The sequence below is a fragment of the Monodon monoceros genome, unplaced genomic scaffold (assembly GCF_005190385.1).
Source record: "Monodon monoceros isolate NGI ecotype Baffin Bay Population unplaced genomic scaffold, NGI_Narwhal_1 Super_Scaffold_2, whole genome shotgun sequence".
In the NCBI taxonomy this organism is placed as follows: domain Eukaryota; kingdom Metazoa; phylum Chordata; class Mammalia; order Artiodactyla; family Monodontidae; genus Monodon; species Monodon monoceros.
This window is the reverse complement of record NW_021703776.1, coordinates 93,786,233-93,807,469: the sequence shown is the minus strand read 5'-3', so window position 1 is coordinate 93,807,469 and position 21,237 is coordinate 93,786,233. Positions and strand designations below refer to the sequence as shown.

The window sequence follows — 21,237 nt, the reverse complement described above, 5'->3', positions numbered from 1 at the left end:
TGAGCCATGAAATTTTAAGAAATGTGTATTTGAATTTCCAGTCACTCCATAAAGAATATTTTATTATCTTCTAGTAAATGTTGCCTAGCTAATTTATAATTAATTCAGAGAATTATGATACCAATTCCTCTGGATTATTGAATCTAGCTTTACATCCTAGCACATTGTCAGTTTTGTGTGCTTGAAAATAATGTGTAGTCTCTGATTATATAATGTCCTGTATATACCTTTAAAACAAGTGTGTTAATTATGAAATCCAGAGCTGCCATATCTTCACCAATTTTTATCAGCTTAAATTATCAATACAAAAATAGATACATTAAAATCTCTCACTATGATGGTGAATTTTGAAATTTCTCATTGTAGATCTGTTTATTTTTACTTTATATATTTTGAGGCAATGCTATTAGGGAATTGGAATAAATTGAAAATTTTATCATAATGTAGGGATATAAAATATTATGGCTAAAATAAAATAAAATATTAATGCGTTTGTTTTGAATTCTTAATGTGTTCATATATCATCAAATCAAGAGTTTCTTGATTGATGTTTACCTCATTTATCAATCTTTCATCCTTTCACTTTAAATCTTTCTAAATCTGTGTTTTAAATATATATGTTGAATTTTGTCAAAAGCTTTTCTGCATCTATTGAGATGATTATATGGTTTTTATTTTTCAATTAGTTAATGTGGTGTATCACACTGATTGATTTGTGGATATTGAAAAATCATTGCATCCCTGGGATAAATCCCACTTGATCATGGTGTATTATCCTTTTAATGTATTCTTGGAATTGATCTGCTAGTATTTTGTTGAGGATTTTTACATCTATGTTCATCAGTGATATTGGCCTGTAATTTTCTTTTTTTTGTGGCACCTTTGTCTGGTTTTGGTATCAGGGTAATGGTGGCCTCATAGAATGAGTTTAGGAGTGTTCCTTCCTCTGCAATTTTTTGGAAGAGTTTCAGAAGCATAGGTGTTAACAATTCTTTAAATGTTTGATAGAATTTGCCAAAAACTTTTGACAAAATTCAACACCAATTTATGATGAAAACTCTCCAGAAAGTGGGCATAGAGGGAACATACCTCAACATAATAAAGCCCATATATGACAAACCTACAGCCAACATCATACTCAGTGGTGAAAAGCTGAAAGCATTTCCTCTAAGGTCAGAAACCAGGCAAGGATGTCCACTCTCACCACTTTTACTCAACATAGTTTAGGAAGTCCTAGCCACAGCAGTCAGAGAAGAAAAAGAAATAAAAAGGAATCCAAATTGGAAAAGAAGAAGTAAAACTGTCACTGTTTTCAGATGACATGATACTATACCTAGAAAATCCTAAAGAAGTTACCAGAAAACTACCAGAGCTCATCAATGAATTTGGTAATGTTGCAGGATACAAAATTAATATACAGAAATGTGTTGCATTTCTATACGCTAACAATGAAAGACCAGAAAGAGAAATTAAAGAAACAATCCCATTTACCATCTCATCAAAAAGAATAAAATACCTAGGGATAAACCTACCTAAGGATGCAAGAGACCTGTACTCTAAAAACTATAAGATCCTGATGAAAGAAATTGAAGCTAACACAAACAGATGAAAAGATATACCATGTTCTTGGATTGGAAGAATCAATATTGTCAAAATGACTGTACTACCCAAGGCAATCTACAGATTCAATGCAATCCCTATCAAATTACCAATGGCATTTTTCACAGAACTAGAACAAAAAAATTTTAATTTGAATGGAAACACAAAGGACCCTGAATAGCCAAAGCAACCTTAAGAAAGAAAAACGGAGCTGGAAGAATCAGGCTCCCTGACTTCAAGCTACAATACAAAGCTACGGTCATCAAAACAGTGTGGTACTTTCACAAAAACAGAAATATAGATCAATGGAACAGGATAGAAAGCCCAGAAATAAGCCCATGCATCTATGGTCAATTAATCTATGACAAAGGAAGGAAGACTATACAATGAAAAAAAGACAGTCCCTTCAATAAATGGTGCTGGGAAAACTGGACAGCTAAGTGTGAAAGAATGAAATTAGAAAATTCTCTAAGACCATACACAAAAAAAAACTCAAAATGGATTAAAGACCTAAATTTAAGAGCAGATACTATAAAACTCTTAGTGGAAAATGTAAGCAGAACACTCTCTGACATAAATCGCAGATCTTCTTCAATCTGTCTCCTAGAGTAATGGAAATAAAAACAAAAATAAGCAAATGGGACCTAATAAAACTCGAAAGCTTTTACACAGCAAAGGAAACCGTAAACAAAACGAAAAGACAGTCCACAGAATGGGAAAAGATATTTGCAAACGCTGCTACTGACAAGAGATTAATCTCCAAAATTTACAAACAGCTCACACAGCTTAATACCAAAAAACAAACAACCCAATCAAAAAATGGCAGAAGACCTAAATAGACATTTCTCCAAACAAGACATACAGATGGCCAACAGGCACATGAAGATGCTCAACATCACTGATTATTAGAGAAATGCAAATCAAAACTACAATGAGATATCACCTCACACCAGTCAGAATGGCCATCATTAAAAAGTCTACAAACAATAAATGCTGGAGAGGGTGTGGAGAAAAGAGGACCCTTCTACACTGTTGGTGGGAATGTAAATTGGTATAGGCACTATGGAGAACAGTATGGAAATTCCTTAAAAAACTAAAACTAGAGTACCATATGATCCAGTAATCTCACTCCTGGACATATATCCAGAGAAAACCATGGTTTGAAAGGATACATGCACCCCAGTGTTCATTGCAGCACTGTTCACAATAGCCAAGACATGGAATCAGCCTAAATGTCCATCGACAGATGAATGGATGTAGTACATATATACAATTGAATATTACTCAGCCATTAAAAAGAATGAAATAATGCCATTTGGAGCAACATGGATGGACATGGAGATTATCATACTAAGTGAAGTAGGTCAGACAGAAAGATATCTTGTGATATTGCTTATATGTGGAATCTAAAAAAAAAAAGATACAAATTAAAATATTTACAAATCAGAACAGACTCACAGAAAACAAATTTATGGGGAAAGGTTGTGGGGAGGGATAGATTGGGAGTTTGGGATTGACATATACAGACTACTGTATTTTAAATAGATAAGCAACAAGGACCTACTGTATATAGCACAGGGAACTCTGCTCAATATTCTGTAATAACCTAAATGGGAAAATAATTTAAAAAAGAACAGGTATATGTATATGTATAACTGAATCACTTTGCTGTACACCTGAAACTAACACAACACTGTAAATCAACTATAGTCCAATGTAAACTAAAAACTTTAAAAATAAAGAAATAAAAACCACAATGAGATACCAGTACATAAAAAAGCATATATGTCAGAAACTTATGTGTATTTCTTTAAATCCTAGGTTTTTAAAATTTTTGTTAGACAATTTATAACATCATTGAATAATTTAATCCAGTTATATTTACTGTGATTAGTAATACAATTGGATTTATTTTTACCATCTTATATTTGCTTTTAATTTTTTCTGCTTTATCTGTCTCTTTCATTCCTAACCACTCTTTCTTTTTTCTCTTTTATTCCCCATTTTACTCCTTCTCTTATTTAGAAGTTACATGTTCTAATGTTTTAGGTCAAATGTTTTAGCAGTAATTCTAGTAGTATAGCACACTTAACTCATAACATTTATTGAAGTATAATTGAGAAATAAAACTTGCATATATCTAGGGTGTACAATGTGATGTTTAGATATATGTATACATTGTGAAATGATTACCACAATCAAGCTAATTAACATATTGATCACCTTGCATAGTTTACCGTTTTTTGGTGAGAACAATTGAGATATACTATCTTAGCAAATTTCAAGTATATAATACAATATTGTTAACGACAGTCATTGTGCTATACATTAGCGCTCCAGAACTTATTCAGCCTGCATAGCTGAAACTTTGCAACCTTTGCTCAATATTTCCCCATTTCCAACCTCTCCCCAGCTCCTGGTAATGACCATGCTACTCTCTGCTTCTATAAGTTCAACTTTTTTAGATTCCACATATAAGTGAAGTTGTACAATATTTGTCTTTCTCTTTCTGAATTATTTCAAAACTTAGCGTAATGCCTTGAGTTTCATCCGTGTTGTCACAAGTGGCAGGATTTCCTTCTTTTTAATGGCTATATAAATTCCATTGTGTATATATGCCACAATTTCTTTATTCATTAATCCATTTGTTAGTCACTTAGGTTGTTTCCATATCTTGGCTACTGTGAATAATGCTGCAATGAACATGGCAGCGCAGATATTATTTCCAGTTACTGATTTCATGTCCTTTGAATATATACGCAGAACTAGGATTGTTAGATAATATGGTAGCTCTAATTTTAATTTTTTGATGACTCTCTATACTGTTTTCTATAATGACTGTACCAATTACATTCACATCAACAATGTGCAAGGGTTTCCTTTTCTCCACATCCTCACCAACACTTGCTATTTTTTCTCTTTTTGATATTAGCCCTTCTAACAGGTGTGAAGTGATATCTTGTGGTTTAGATTTGCATCTCCATGATGATTAGTGGATTTGAGTACTTTCCCATATACCTGTTGGCCATTTGTATATCTTCTTTTGTGAAATGTCTATTCAGGTCCTTTGCTTACTTTTAATTGGATTATTTGTTTTCTTGCTATTGAGTTGTTTGAGTTCCTCATATATTTTGGATATTGTTAACTCCTTATTGGATATATGGTTTGTAAATATCTTCTCCCATTCTGTGGGTTGTCCCTTTACTCTGTTGTTTCCTTCCCTGTGCAGAAACTTTAGTTTGATATAGCCCCATTTGTTTATTTTTGCTTTTATTGCATGTGTTTTTGGGGTCATATCCAAAAATTTATTTCCCAGCCCAGTGTTAAGCTTTTTTCCAATGTTTTCTTCTAGTAGCTTTACAGTTTCAGATCTTATGTTTAAGTATTTAATGCATTTTGAATTGCTTTTTGTATATGGTATGAGGGAAGAATTCACTTTCGTTGTTCTGCATGTGGATATCCAGTTATTCCAACACCATTTATTGAAGACACTATCCTTTCCCCATTGTGTGTGCTTTGCACATTTGTCAGAGATCAGTTGAATGTATGGTTACAGGATATAAAGTGAACTTACAAAAATCAGTTGTGGGGACATCCCTGGTGGCACAGTGGTTGAGAGTCTGCCTGCCAATGCAGGGGACGAGGGTTCGGGCCCTGGTCAGGGAGGATCCCACATGCTGCGGAGCTACTGAGCCCATGTGCCACAACTACTGAAGCCCACGTGCCTAGAGCCCGTGCTGTGCAACAAGAGAGGCCACCGCAAGGAGAAGCCCGCGCACTGCCATGAAGACCCAACGCAACCAAAAATAAATAAATTTAAATAAATAAGTGAGTACCAGTTAGTCAGGACCTAAATTAAAAAAAAAAAAAATCAGTTGTGTTTCTATACACTAACAGCAATTTAGCAATTTCCTGAAAGGGATTTAAAACAAGAATCCCATTTACAATAGCATCAAAAACAATAAATACTTAGGAACCAATTTAACCAAGAAGGTAAAAGACCTGTACACTGAAAACTATAAAACATTGATGAAAGTAACTGAAGACACAAATTAAAAGCTATTCTGTTCATGGATTGGAAGAAGTAATAATGTTGACTTGTCTCTGCAAGTTTATATATAGAAAAGCTTAATAAAAGAAGTTAGTCATCTGCAAACAGAGATATCTGCAAACAAAGGCAATTTAACTTCTTTCTTTCCATTTTGGATGGCATTTCTTTTTTCTTGCCTCATTGCTCTGGCTAGAACTTCCAGTACTATGTTGAAAAAAAGTGAAAGGGGGACCCCTTGTCTTGTCCCTGCTCCTAGAGGAGAAGCTTTCAGCCTTCACTCTTGAGTGTGATGTTAACTGTAGGCTTGCCGTATGTGGCCTTTATTTTGTTGAGGTACATTCCTTCTATATCCAATCTGTTGATAATTTTTTGTCATGGAAGGGAGTTGTATTTTGTCATATGCTTTTTCTGCACCTGCTGAGGTGATTTTATCCTTCATTCTGTTAATGTGGTAGCACATTTATTGATTTGCAGATGTTGAACCATCCTTGCATCCCTGGAATAAATCTCACCTGATCATGGTGTATGATTTTTTTTAATGTACTGTTGAATTCACTTTGGTAATATTTTGTTGAGGATTTTTGCATCTATATTCATCAGGGATGTTGGTCTGTAATTTCCTTTCTTATAGTCTCCTTGTCTGACTTTGGTGTCAGGGTATGGGTAAGGCTCAAACAATGCAATAAATTTAAAACCATTTATCTTCATTAACCACCATCTTGCAGCTGTGCTCTTGTTATTGTATGTTTATTATGCTTTTATATCCCACAAGACGTATGTGTTTATTTAAATATCAATATTGATATTTGCCCAGGTATTTACTCTTTCCAGTATTCTCAATTCCTCCTATAGTTATGTACTCCCATCTGGGATCATTTTTCTTAATTTTGAAGTACTGCTTTTTATACTGTAATGCTAGCAAATTCTCTCAGCTTTTGTTTATCTAAAATTGTCTTTATTTTGCCTTCATTTTTTGAGAGATATTTTTGTTGTGCATAGAGTTTTAGGTTGGCAGATTGTCTTCTTTTTTTTTTTTTAACCAATACCACTATGTTCTGGTTTCTATCATTTTCTTTTTAAAAGCCAGTTGTATTATTGTTCCTCTAAGTGGAAAGTATCCTTTATTTCTCGCTGACTTTCAGATTTCCTCTCTGAATTTGTTTCTTAGCATTTGACTATAATGTGCCTAGGTGTAGTTTTCTTTGTATTTATTCTGCTTAGGGAATGAGGAGGGGTTTTTTGTTTTGTTTTTCTTGTTTATTTTTTTGCGGTACGCGGGCCTCTCACTGCTGTGGCCTCTCCCGTTGCGGAGCACAGGCTCCGGACGCACAGGCTCAGCAGCCATGGCTCACGGGCCCAGCCGCTCTGCGGCATGTGGGATCTTCCTGGACCGGGGCACGAACCTGTGTCCCCTGCATAGGCAGGCGTACTCTCAATCACTGTGCCACCAGGGAAGCCTGAGGGTTTTTTTTTTTTTAATTTGAGTTTTGATGTTTTTCATCTCTTGAGAATTTTCAATCATTAATTATTAGCATATTGCTTCTGTTTCGCTGTCTCTCTTCTTCTGGGAGTCTAATTACACATATGTCAAGACTTTTTACTATGTCTCATAATTCCTATTATAGTTTTACTGTATCCTTTCATCTCCTTATGCATCCTTTCTTTCCTCTGTGTGTTATTTTTACATACTTTCTACTGATTCTTGTTGCAGTTCATCAATTCTTTGGTCATTTGTGTCTAATATGGTATTACAACCAACTACTGAATTCCTGATTTCAATGATTATGTTTTATTTCTAAAATTTCTATTTTAATATTTTACGTTCTAATTCTATACTGGTATTCTCCAGCCTGTTTCTGTTATTTTTGAACACATTAATCACAGTTATTTTAAAATCAGTCCCTGTCTAAGAACTCAAATGTCTGAACCACTTGTCTGTTTCTATTTTTTGTTGTTTCTCTTGAGTTCTTGATAATTCATCCTTATTTTTAGCCTCCTTCTAAATTTTTGATTGGATGCAGGACATCATGAATGAAAAATCAGAAAGTTCTGGTTGATGTTATTGTTTATCAAAGAGGATTTTTCTGGCATGGGGGACAGATAAAGTACCAGCAGATTACTTTAATACTATCAGAGATTAGCTTTAAGCTTTCTTAGAACTGGTCCCTTTCAGGTTTTTCCTTTATCCAAGAGCATAGACCTTACTTCTCAGGCACTATTTTTATTCATATGCCATGGTTTTTCTCATGTCTCAACTGAAAGCAGGTAGTGTTGATAAAAATCAGTTACTTTGGTGGGACTGGACCTCCATATTTCCATAATAGTACAGCTACTGAAATGACTGCTCAATTGATTGGCATTTTAGCCATTATTTTCTGCAGGTTTTTTGGGTCTCTCCCTGTGCATGCATATAGCTTAGGAGTCAGCCAGTGACTTAAGGGGAATTTGTACATAGATTTTTAGATTCACTTCTCTGAGGTTTCTTCTTGTCTGAAATTTCACTCCTTTGAGTTTTAACTGGTTTGGTAATCTTGAACCAGTAACGCTGACACTTCCTGCTTGGCCACAGTTATCCTGCATTGTGAACTGGAAAATGCCTTAAAAGAAGAAGCCACAGTGAATGTGCAGTTCATGTCTTGAGTTTTCCTTCCCTCAGGATTGTAGCTTCTCTCATCCTGCTTATATTGTTTGCTCTTCAAAGTCTTCCCTTGTTTCCTACATTTTATCCAACTTTTATTGCTGTTTTTAGTGGAAGCATTGTTCTGAACAAGGTATTTTCTCAATGACAGAATTGGAAGTCTCTCACCATTTTGTCTTACATCTCAGATTATTTATCTAAGATTATTTTATTTCTTCTTGAGATCTATCCTTTAGAATTTCTGTTAAAGCAGACATTTTGATAATAAATTCTCAGTATTTGTGGGTCTGAAAGTAACATTTAAGACTCTTATAATAGAAAGTAGGGGACTTCCCTGGCGGTCCAGTGGTTAAGACTCTGTGCTTCCAATGCAGGGGACGCAGCTTCCATCCCTGGTGGGGGAACTAAGATCCCACATGCCTCAGCGCGGCCAAAAAATAAAAAGTAGTTTAAAGAAGGTAGTGCCGCAGTGGCACTAGGGATGAGAAAGCAGTGAGGGTAGCTTTTGGGTCACTTCCAGACTATTAAGGATGGTGCTGCTTTGAACATTCTAGTACATGTCTTTCGGTGACGTGTGTATGCATTTCTGTTGGATATATACTTAAGGGTGGTATTACTGAATAGTCTTATTTTTTATTTCAAAATAATTTTTGTAACATTTTAAAAATACAAAATATCTAAAGAAAAAATTACTGGTCAACCCTTCCCACTTCCTGAGGTAGCCAAATATATCCTTATTTTTCCTGTTAGATAAACAGAAACATACAAAAGTAGGATCATTAATTTTTCACTAAAAATATATGTTGAGAGCATTCCTCAAGGTTTGACTTGAGCTCATCTTTTTAAAAACTGCGTAACATTTTGTAGTATGGACTGTTAATAACTTCTTCATTCATTCCTATGTTGCTGAGTATCTACAGAACTTAATATCTCAAAAGTTATTTCAGTGCTTTCAGGATTTCATGGCAGTCTCTATTACTCAGGGCAGAAACTGGAAAGTAAAACAGAACCTCTAGGGGAAGTAGAAATAAGAAAGGAATCAGGGGGCTTCCCTGGTGGCGTAGTGGTTGAGGGTCCACCTGCCGATGCAGGGGACACGGGTTCGTGACCCGGTCCGGGAAGATCCCACATGCCGCGGAGCGGCTGGACCCGTGATCCATGGCCGCTGAGCCTGCGCGTCTGGAGCCTGTGCTCCGCAACGGGAGAGGCCACAACAGTGAGAGGCCCACGTACCGCAAAAAAAAAAAAAAAAAAAAAAAGAAAGGATACAGGATTTATACTTATACTTGAGCTAGTAAGGTAGAGTCTGAAACAGAGAAAGAGAGGATAGAACCAGTTGAAATTTTGGGAGACACAGAAAACAAAAGGCTTAAGGGAGAAAATTAAAAGAGCACGAAGATGAGGAGAAAACTTACAATACAGAAAATTTGCAGTTTGGTCAGTTCTCTATGTCACGGTCCTATTTGTTTCATAGAGGAGTGACCCTAGGATTGCTTTCCTCACCCCACAATCATCTGTCTTGTCCATTCAGCCATCAGTTGGACATCACGGATCACCTGTTTACGGCCACATGAAGTGGAGAATCTGGAAAAGAATGACAGAGTTCTTGGCTTGTGCTTACTCTAGTTTGGGGAGTTGTAATGAAACCCTGAAGTAGTACAAGGTGTGGTACTCTATCCACTTTACCTTGAATCCGCATTCCTATGGAAGGTCCAGCCTGGACACTGTTTTGTGCTAGGGGAGAAAGCTTTAAAATTGTCTCTTCCTGAGGATAGTTTGGTCTGGGGACATCTTCTCCTTAGATACCCAGTGTATAGGGACCAGGGTGGTGATGGGTGAGGGGTGAGGGGTGAGGAAACAGGACAGTATACAGAGACCCCACAGATCTTGTAGGCCTTTGGGGCCAGCCATAAAAAGGGGCTGTGGGGCTTCCCTGGTGGCGCAGTGGTTGAGAGTCCGCCTGCCGATGCAGGGGGCGCGGGTTTGTGCCCCGGTCCCGGGAAGATCCCACATGCCGCGGAGCGGCTGGGCCCGTGAGCCATGGCCGCTGAGCCTGCGCGTCCGGAGCCTGTGCTCCGCAACGGGAGAGGCCACAACAGTGAGAGGCCCGCGTACGGCAAAAAAAAAAAAAAAGGGGGCTGTGGTTTTCACCCTGGTTTCTAATGTTGAGCTCACCAAGCTAGATGAGCAGACACCTGATTCAAGACAACACGTGGTCAGGCATAAAGCCAGATCCTGGCTCAAAAGTCAAGTGTTGCATCCCACTCTTCCTTGATTAAAATGAGTCAGGACTAGGAACGAAATTCAGGAAACCCATACACAGGGAGAAATCATTTTCATAGAAGGGTCACTACTGGCTGCTTGAGCAAGGATATTTTATCTGTTTAGTTGATTAAATGTATCTATTTTTATCACAAAATAATATATATTACCGTTGAAACGTTAATGAGGTGTATGAAGAAAAAATACAAATAATCTTCTCTTTACTGTCCGATTCTTATAGTTTGATGTATGTCTTCCATAAAATTTGTGTTTATATAAGCATATAAAAATATTTTAAAATTTATTTGTACAAAATTGCAAAATCTCCGTTTTACTACCACGTTAAATGTTTATTAAAAATATAAATATAGTAAGACAGGAATAAAGACACAGACCTACTAGAGAATGGACTTGAGGATATGGGGAGGGGGAACGGTAAGCTGTGACAAAGTGAAAGAATGGCATGGACATATATACACTACCAAACGTAAAATAGATAGCTAGTGGGAAGCAGCCGCATAGCACAGGGCGATCAGCTCGGTGCTTTGTGACCACCTAGAGGGGCGGGATAGGGAGGATGGGAGGGAGGGAGACGCAAGAGGGAAGAGATATGGGAACATATGTATATGTATAACTGATTCACTTTGTTATAAAGCAGCAACTAACACACCATTGTAGAGCAATTATACTCCAATAAAGATGTAAAAAAAATAATTAAAAAAAACCTTTATTAGCTGTGATATAAATAAATATAGCCAAACTCCTGGCAAATATATATAGATTTAACACATCCTTGGAAATAGTTGTATTATTTTATATAAAGAACTATCACTGTCCACCAACTCTTTTGCTGGTAAATAGTATCACGGATTTCTTTTTCCGCAAACTGCCCTGCAGCACTGCCAAGGCGGGGGCGGGGGTTCTCCGTCTTGCATTTGCTGGGGGCATCTGCGCGCAGAAACTGACACAAAGCGGGGCCTCTGCGGTTTGTGGGCTGCCGGCCAGGCTCCGCCCCCACCGCTGCGTCAGCCAATCAGCTCCCGGGAAGGCCGCCTTCTCCCTCCCCCACCCCCGCCGCTGCTCACCTCTACCCGCAGCGTCCAGCACCACCTACACCAATTTTCAAATCCCGGGCTGTGTGCCCCTTCTCCTTGTCACGTCTCTGCAGAGGAGTCCCTTCCCCCTTTGAAGTAGCGGGTGTGGATATTGCTGGACTACGGGTGAGTCTTGTACAAAGATGGTTTTTGGGACCAGAGCAGGCCACGGAGCACCAACCGAGTTCCCTGCGGCCGGGCTTCGAGAGGGAGGGACGCGGCCAGGGTCCCAGGGGAGTGGGCCCAGCGGGACTGAGAAAGTGGTCGGGTTTTTGCTCTGAGACCAGTTGGGCCTAAGGAGGCAGATGTCTTTCAAAGAGGATTCCCTGCGGTTTCTCCATGTCTGTTTCTGGCTCTGCTTTTTTTCCCACCACTCTGGCTTTTATTTCTTTAGTTCTGTTATTTCTTCTCCTACAGGAAGGTAACCATCAAAAGTCTAATGCATTCTTGCCCTTTCTAAACATTTTTCATAATAAAATCTGTCAAAGCTACAGATAAGTACAGAAAATAATATAACAGATTTATCAGGTGTTGACATTTTATCACCTTTCCTTCAGCTCCCTCTTTCTCTCTCAACGTCACTCCCCCTCTCTCCCTCTGTGTGTGTCTCTCCTCCTTTTTAAGAAACAAAATCTGACATTTAAAACCTTTTCCCCACCAAGTCTCATGCCACCATCCTGAGAGGTAAGTTAGGTTGTATCCCTCCCATGTATATTTTTGTCATTATTTATTTTTATGTATGCAGTATATGCATTTTTGTTTTGAAGTTTAAATTTTTCATGAAGCAATGTTTCAGGTTTTACCTTGGTGCTACTAGTCTTGGCATTTCAGACCCAAAAGGGTCTTAGCAAGCAAGTCACCAGCCCTCTTTGTTTAGAAGAGGACCCTGACCCCTGGAGAAGATAAAAGACAGCCTCACCATCACTCCTTCACCGAGCAGGATCCTGAATTCAGGTCCTCTTGATTTCTGTTCCTGGCATTTCCTCTATGTAAACCCTGCCAGTGAGCTCACCTGCCCACATGCTCCTATTGAATTATTGTTCATATGATTCAATTTGGGGAAAGAGGATTGAAGGGAGATGGAGAAAGGAAACATGACTTGGATTTGGACCAAAATCCTAGTCAAGATGAAAAAGTATGCATTTTCGTGAAACATATTTATTAAATCTTAGGATGACCAGAATATTCATTTAACAAGCAGTCATACAGTCTTACTGTATATGCCAGACATTGATCTAAGAACTTTGTATTCACTCACCAGGCTTAAGCCGAGGAACAGAGGAATTAAGTAACTTGTGCAAAGTCACTCAGCCCCTAAAGTATAGCACTAAGATCTGAATCCAGGTTATCTGGTGACAGTCTGAGTTCCTAACCATTATCCTACATTATACTACCGTAGCACCTGAGCTAGGTGAAGTCACCACACAAAGTAGGAACTTGGAATTCAGAGAAGGGAGGAGCAACTGTCAACTGGTCATCAGAAAGGACTTTAGGAAAGAAAGAGGATTTGAAAAGTACACAGAAGAATCCATTTTAGCCACCTATTGTTTGCTTGAGATATAATATATTATTATTTTTAATTTACCAAACAACACAGTAACAGTGCAAATAATGCAGCGCTATATAAAAGTTGCCCTGCGCTATTCCTCAAATTAAACAAATATTAGCAGGTAGAGATGTAGCTATCCTTTCACCCACCATAATACAAATATACGGAGGGATGCTTTTTATTATAAAAATGAAAGCATATTCAACAATTTCTGCAATTTTTATTTTCCCCTAGGCAATATGTCAAGTACATTCCTCCAACGAAATGGAGATCTAACCTTTTCATGAGAATTGAATAATACTCTGTAGACCGTGTCCTATGGTTTGTTCAGCCATTTCCTTTCCTAATGACTAGTCAGAGAAGTTTTGTCTTTAATTAGACGGCCGTCCCCACTGCCAGAATGGGGGCCACCGCAATGCCGAGCCGACAGGGCCGGCGACACAAAGAAGTGTTGTCCCCTGCCAAGCGCCGCCCCTCGGGGTCGCGGTCCCGCCCAGGAGGAAGCGGGGAGGAGGAGACTAGTCCGGAACCCCGCCCCCGCTTCGTCTCCGCCCAGCTCGCTCGCCCAGCGCCGCTTGCTGGGACGCCCCTTGCCCGCAGAACCCTGCGTCTCCCTCTGCCCCCAGCCTTCCTTCTTCCAGCTGCCGCCTTGGAAGTTGCAGGGCGACCTGGTGAGTGGCCCTCTCCGAATGCCCCGCAGGCTGGACCAGGGGCGGGTGGCCGTGGACTGAGTTCGGGTAGGGAGAGGGCGGTGCCGGAGGCCGAGGGGGCGCGAGGGGGGGCGCGGGCGGACCTGCGGGCCCCGGCGAGCGGCAGGGTTGCCGGTTCCCAGATAGGGGCACAATCCCTCGCTGTTGTGTCCGCCTTCCTGTGAGAGATTGTTCTGTGTTCTCCGGCTCTGCATCCCTCCTGCCGCATTGCTCCTCCTCTTGGGGTTCTAACATCTGATGTTTGTTTAATTGCTTTGTGTTGTCGAGTTGCGCACAAACATGGCCTAGAGAAACAGCATCTAATTCGCAGCTTTATCGGGTGAGACTACCGTAGCCCAGGGAGGTGGCAGGGCTTGCCCAGGGTCACACGGGGAGCTGGTGGTAGAGCATCACTTCTGTCCTACTGCCCTTTGATCTTTGCAAACACTCTCTGGGACTGAGATCCCTCGCCCACTTGCATTGCCCCCACCGAGACTAGGTAATGTGTGTGTGTGTGTCTAAGAGGAGCCGATGGTCTGTGTACCTCCAACCAACCCAGACCTCCGTGCCAGCGGGCCTGGAGAATTCCCTGCCAACGCACGCGAGCTTTTCTGCTGTCTCCCCTCCTCTCAACCCTCCTTCTGCTGCTTCCCACCACCTCAGCCCCCTCTCCACTCCTCTGACGTCACCAACATGCTCTTTGCAGACTGGCTCTGGGCCTGGGGAGGAAAGTCTGGCCTGTTGCAGGCCTGGAGAGGAGAGGAGGGAGGAGGATCCCACACCAGAACTTAGTCCTGACAGCCCCTCGGAGTCAAGGCCGGCCCTCTCCCATATTGTCCATTTGATAGGACACCCTCTGAAGCCAGATGATCAACAGCTAGGAAGAGGCAACACCCGGATTTTTTTTTTTTTTTAACTCAGGTCTCACTTATGCGCTCATACTCCTACATTATGCTATTTTCCTGGGATTTACCTAGTGAGAAAAGTGAGCAAATATGAGTGAGAGAAAGACAGAGAGCCCAGGGGGTATTAAGAAGGGAGCGCATTAAGATTAAACTAGAGGAATAGAAAAAGCAGAGTTCTGAATCATGCCTATTTTTATGGGGATGGGGGGAGGAATTGATTCTGGAGGGCCACAAGAGGGCCTTCAAAAATGTTAGTAACGGTCTGTTTTTTAATCTGGGTGATTGGTGTATGGAAGTTTGTTTAATTTTTAAATCGTTTTATTATTTTACCATCCAAATTCTTCCACGTGCATTACATATTCTTTTAAATGTATGAATTAAACCATTTTAAGTGAAAAATAAGTAAGATTGGGCTGGTATGAACCCACCCCAATTCTGGCTACTATTAACAGAAGATGGTGGACACTGGAAAAGATACTGGACATATAAGGAAAAATAAACAAAGCGTTCGCGGAAAAAAAGGCATGAAGATGAGAAGACCTATAGGATTGGGTGTCTGTGATATGGATCATTTTGCAAGGCCCGAGTAGCTATATGCTGAAGAATTGATCCCAGGTTTGCCCTTACGTTCACATCCATGATTCAGTCGTCCATCCGTGGAGCACCTCTTCATTCTTGTGGGGAATCCAGATATATAAATCACGTCCCCTGACCTCAGATACTTAACTCTACTTTGGGGATTTCAAATCAAGCTACAGTGCAGGATGTGGTGCCATATCCAAGGCAGGCCCACTACCCTTCTTGCGTTCTAGATACGTCTCTTAAAGGGAGACCCCGTTTAGGTGCCATGGGGCCTCTTTGTGGAAGGAGTAAGGGATCTGTAAAGCTCTCTCCTTGAGTTACAGGTCGTGCCTGAGGTGCCTTCTACTCCCGAAGTGCCTTGGGTTCCATTAGTTAGCGGGCCTGGGGAGAGAAAGCAGGATCCACAGAAGGAGAACCAAGGATGAAGAACTTAAGGGGAGAAATAAGAGATTACCCCAGGCTATGTCCATCTGCGCTTACCAAGCTAGGAGGGCAAACAGGGATTCAGGCACAAAGAAGAAGCATTTGGTTGAAAAATTGAGTGTGGGAGTCATTGATAGCTGGTTAAAGTGGGGACAGAACCAGCTACAAAGTTCAGGGAACCTCCACAGAGGAGGAATGCACATTTATTGGTGGACAAATGCACAACTTGGGAGATGAAGGAAGACATTTTAGAATGAGTGAGATAGGATCAGTTGATGAATCCAATCATTTATATATTCAGTCATTTAATGTGTTTACTTGATTGAATTTATATTACCTGTGCTATTTTTAATTGTAATAGAAACACATGCAACAATTCAAAGGATTGTTGTGCAGTCTTCTATAAAGAGAAAGAATACTGTTCACCTCTTCCTTTCCTATGCAGTGTTAGCTTGTTGAAATGTGGCCTCCATAGTTTTCTGTTTATATAAAATCCTAGTAACAAGCTTATGTATTTCTGGTACTTAAGAACGTGGACTCCAGTGCTAGATTTCCTGGGTTTGAATGAAGGATCCACTTACCACCTATGTGAGTTAAGCAAGTAGCAAATTCTCTGGCCATCAGGTTTTTTGTTTTGTTTGTTTTTTGGTCTTGCGCATTTTTAAAATTGGGATAGTGATAGTACATACCTCATAGGTTTATTGTCAGGATTAAATAATGTATGTAAAGCGCTTATAATGATGCCTGCAACCTGGTAAGCACTATATTGTCGTCACTACTACTAAAATTGCTAGTACTACTATTGTTAGTAACTTCGTCCATACAAAGGTGGGTTTTTGTCCTACATATTATAGCAATTTGAAATTTTCACTTCAGATATATCTAGGACATTCTTCTAGGTAGAAGAAAAAATAGGTTTAACGCTGTTCTTTGTGAAAGCCTCGTGATATTCTATAATACAGATTATCATGCTTTTCTCAAGCATTCTCCTTCTCAAAGCTTGTCTTGCCACACTCAGAGCCTTGCTATCAGACTAAGGAACAAGGAAAACCGGCAGAGAGAAGGGCGCTCAGGTGGTTCCACCCAAACCCCACTCACCTCAGGCCACCCGTCAAGCCCAGGAACCAGGTGGGAGACTCAGCAGGAAAAGCACCCCTCTTCTCCCTTGTCCCCTACTTTTCAAATCTGCAGGCCACCTGTCCATCCCTTTGTCACTTCTCTACAGATACTTCTTCTCCCATGAACTAGCTCAGAGTACAACGAGTGAGGCAGAACTGCGAGTTCCCTGCTCTGGGTGTGTTTGGAGTATCGACGCTGGGGGCAGCATGGCAGTTGTTTACAGCGTGTGTATGGGTGGCCGCCTGGGGGCTGTGCCCCGGGGTCTCAGGTTTGATGCCATGGCAAACTCCGGGGGTTACATGGAAGTTGGGTAGCCGTGACTTTGGGTTAGAGATCCTGTACCCACGGGAGTCAAAAATGGTTCTAGGGAATATTGTTTGTCATCTATCTCCCTGTCTAGATTTTCACTTATCTCCATTTGCAGTTTTGTTGGGCAGTGACCATCCTTGTGTGTGTATCTTTAATACTGCTGTTCTTATTTTTGTAAGAAAGGTTATCAGTAGGCCTGCTTATCTTAAGATGGGCACACCTTTGAAACCGAGTTGCCACTGTCAGATTGCTTTCAGATTCTCAGTCCTTCTAACAGATCGCGCTAGTGTTTCCACAGCCTTGGGGCATTGGACATTATTATCTTTACCTTCCTCTCCTCCTCTTCCTCTTTCTTTTTTGCCCCCTTCTTTCTGGACAATCTTATGGGCAACGTACATTGTATTTAAATTGCCTGATTAGTGATATTGAGCCTATTTGCAGAGATTTATTAAGTTTCCTTTTCTGTGAATATTTTCTCTCAGAAAGGTAGGATTTCAGTGGCCTGAAAGATGTGGGAGAGGGAATAGGAATAAAAAGAACGGAAAGAGAATCTAAAATGAAAGCAGGGCATGTCCAGGAAGGCCAAGTATCCTGGAAGCTGCAAGAGATATGCTGGAAAGTAAGAAGCAGCCAGCCCTGGAGGCCTTAAACCCCAAGAGGAAGCTCAGATTTTTCCCCTGTGGGCAAAGGCGAAGCTCTGGGGCGTTCTTTTCTGGGAAATAATACAATCAGTGGCTGTAGAAGAATAAAGGCGAGAACAGATGCTGGTGACTTAGAAGCCGGGTCCATTTAGTCCAGGAATGAATCACTGAGGACCCAAACTAGGTTAACGGCAGTGTGATTGGAAACCATGAAGGACGAACGACACTGTGACCAGCTGGATATGGATCAGAAGAGAGAAGGGACACAACTGTGACTCCTTGCCGTTTGCTGTCCTGGCTGTTTGTGGACCCCAGGAGGAGCCAGGGACGTGACAGATTCTTATTTACCAACTGTTTGCCGATTGTATCTTCTCAGTAGTTCTCTGGGGTGGAGGTTACCCTCTTTAACAACTAGGGACCTCGAGCTTATGTTTTTACCCAAGAGGAGCTAACTTGGAGGGAAAAGAATAAATTTAAGACTTTTCAGTTTCAGAGACAGTTACAAATGGCAGAGTGTGCTTTCAATAGGGGTCTTGAGTTTATGGCTTATGTCAGGACCAGGGCCTTTGCATCTGTGGCCTGGGGAAGGCACAGAGAAGGCCTCTGCCAAGGGCCCGTAGAAATCCTTGAGAACTAAACAATCATCAGTATTAGTACTGGCTCCAAAATATGAAACCTGTAAAATCAAGAGTCAACAAACGCTTAATCCAGTGTTGGTAAAATCTAACCTTAGGTTAGATTTGTTTTCGCTTTACAATAATTCCCTATTTTGCACATACTTAAATAGCTTGTTCGTAACCAAGTAATTTTCAGCAAAGATATATATATATAATAATTGAACACGTATATGTATCTACATATCTATAGATCCATATATAATACATAATGGAAAGGCACTTAACCTATGCTATTCCTTTAATCTTCAGAACAGTCCTATGTGGTAGATAGTATTATCCCTACTTAATGAACGAGGAAGCTACGTTCAGCCTAACTCCAGAGCCTGAGCTCGTAATTGCTGTGCCGTAGTACCTTGAGTGAGCATATTCTTTCACAAGGAAAAAAGCAGTAAGGGCCAGAGATAAACACCTAAAGAATACCTGCATGTTCAGAAGAGGGAAGAGGATAGGAATGAAGCGGTTTGAGAGGTTACACATGATGAGGTTGGCTCAGGCCATAAGGTTGGAGGTGGTAATAGCCTCAAGGACCAGGAGAGCAGCACTGTCCAGACCCACCGAGTGGTCAGCGAGGCCTGGATGTCCTGACTATTCAGCGCGTCTGTCCTTGAGGGAAGTGCTTCAGTGAAGTGCATATGGAGGAGTTCGGACTGCAGAGAGACCTTGAGCGGGGAGCTCGTGGTGAAGAAGCAGAGGGGTTTTGTGAGTACACATCCACAGACATACACACCTTTCTCTGCTATGTCCAGGTGCAAGTAAGAATCCGCCGTAAGTTCATAAATTGTTACCTCTGCTTCTGATTGTCTGGGACCTGGACTCAAGCCAGAGGACTTCTGCTTTCCTCTTACCCAGCCTATGACTGTGACCAGAGAACCCTCTATGAGGACCCAGACTTTTCAGACTGAAATTCTGGCCCCAAGCTGAGATTAATACGATCAGTGTGGAAGCCAAATGGGGAGGAGTGGGGGTGGGGAGATAGCATGCTACACCACTGCACTGGTTTCCACTGGTTACCGCAGCAAAGTACCACAAACTGGGTAGCTTACAGCAACAGAAACGTATTCTCTAACAACGGTCCCCAGCCTTTCTGGCACCAGGGACCAGTTTCGTGGAAGACAATTTTTCCACGGACGGGCGGCGGCGGGGGAGGCGGGGGGGGGGCGGGGATGGTTCAGGCGGTAATGCAAGAGATGGGGAGCGATGGGGAGCAGCAGATGAAGCCTCACCCGCCGCTCACCTCTGCTGTGCGGCTCAGTTCCTTACAGGCTGCAGACCAGTAGCGATCCGCGGCCCAGGGGTTGGGGACCCCTGCTCTAACAGTTCTGGAGGCTTAGAAGTTTGAAATCCAAGTGTTGACAGGTTTGGTTCTTTCTGGAAGTTCTGAAGGAGAGTCTGTTCCATGCCTCTCTCCTACCTTCTGGTGTGTGCCAGCAATCTTTGGCATTCCTTGGCTCATAGAGACATCACCCCAGTCTCTGCCCACATGTTCTCGTAGCCTGTGTGTCTCTCCCCTGTGTACCTGTGTCTGTGTCCAAATATCCTCTTCTTATAAGGACACTAGTCATTAGATTAGAGCCCACTCAAATCCAGTATGACCACACCTTAACTTGATTACATCTGCAAAGACCCTATTTCCAAATAAGATCACACTCACAGGCGCTGGGAATTAGTACTTAAATATATGTCTTTGGAGACTCAATTCTGCCCGAATTCTTCACTTCTGTTTGCTTCCTTTATGTGATGCAAAATGTCGAGCTTGTTTAGTCTGACCATGAGAATGTTAGCTGACAGCGCACAACAGGGTCTCCTGGATTGGAGACACTGAGGGCCCTGATGAGTGCTTGAGTCAGTTCACAGTGTCGGTCTCATCTGCTTAATGGGAAGAATTGCCCCAGCTAGTGGAGGATTGAACTCTTGGCTTGTTTGTTTGTTTATCCATTCTTCACCAGGCTGAGGCTTTGCTTTCCTCTCTGCAGAAGCCGATCCAGCCATGGCGACTCCGTCTGCTGCCTTTGAGGCCCTTATGAATGGAGTGACAAGCTGGGATGTCCCTGAAGATGCCATCCCATGTGAACTGCTTCTAATTGGAGAGGCCTCCTTCCCGGTGATGGTGAATGACATGGGCCAGGTCCTCATTGCTGCCTCTTCGTATGGCCGAGGCCGCCTGGTGGTGGTGTCCCACGAGGACTACTTGGTGGAGGCCCAGCTCACTCCTTTTCTCCTCAATGCAGTGGGTTGGCTTTGCTCTTCCCCTGGGGCTCCTGTTGGTGTACACCCATCCCTGGCACCTCTGGCCAAAATCCTTGAGGGCTCTGGTGTAGAGGCAAAGGTTGAACCAGAAGTGAAAGACTCCCTGGGGGTTTACTGTATTGATGCCTACAACGAAACCATGACTGAAAAGTTGGTCAAGTTCATGAAACGTGGAGGGGGCTTGCTAATCGGAGGCCAAGCCTGGGATTGGGCCAACCAGGGCGACGACGAAAGGGTTCTGTTCACGTTCCCTGGGAACCTTGTGACCAGCGTGGCCGGCGTGTACTTCACCGACAATAAAGGGGACACGAGTTTCTTTAAAGTCTCTAAGAAGATGCCCAAGATCCCAGTCCTAGTTAGGTGAGTGCATTACCCCAATGGGGAGTTGGTCCCAGGTTAAAAAGAAGGTGGTTCTTGTCTTCAGGCTACTCCCAGGCTAACAGAAGAGAATT

The 21,237-nt window shown here is 41.5% G+C and overlaps 1 protein-coding gene across 5 annotated transcripts in view; it reads left to right on the top strand.

Moving 5' to 3' along the window:
* Window positions 1–21,237, top strand: part of TCAF1 (TRPM8 channel associated factor 1) — a 45,154-nt gene that overhangs the window by 4,558 nt on the left and 19,359 nt on the right. For 2 of the 5 annotated variants that reach the window (XM_029233450.1, XM_029233451.1), the window contains exons 1-2: window positions 13,796–13,864; window positions 20,512–21,145. In XM_029233450.1, the coding sequence (XP_029089283.1) occupies window positions 20,526–21,145 (620 nt within the window). In that variant the 5' untranslated portion in view covers window positions 13,796–13,864; window positions 20,512–20,525. Of the gene's footprint in view, window positions 1–11,636; window positions 11,771–13,795; window positions 13,865–20,511; window positions 21,146–21,237 lie in introns of those variants that run through there. The other 3 variants (XM_029233452.1, XM_029233454.1, XM_029233453.1) reach the window with 2 other exon arrangements.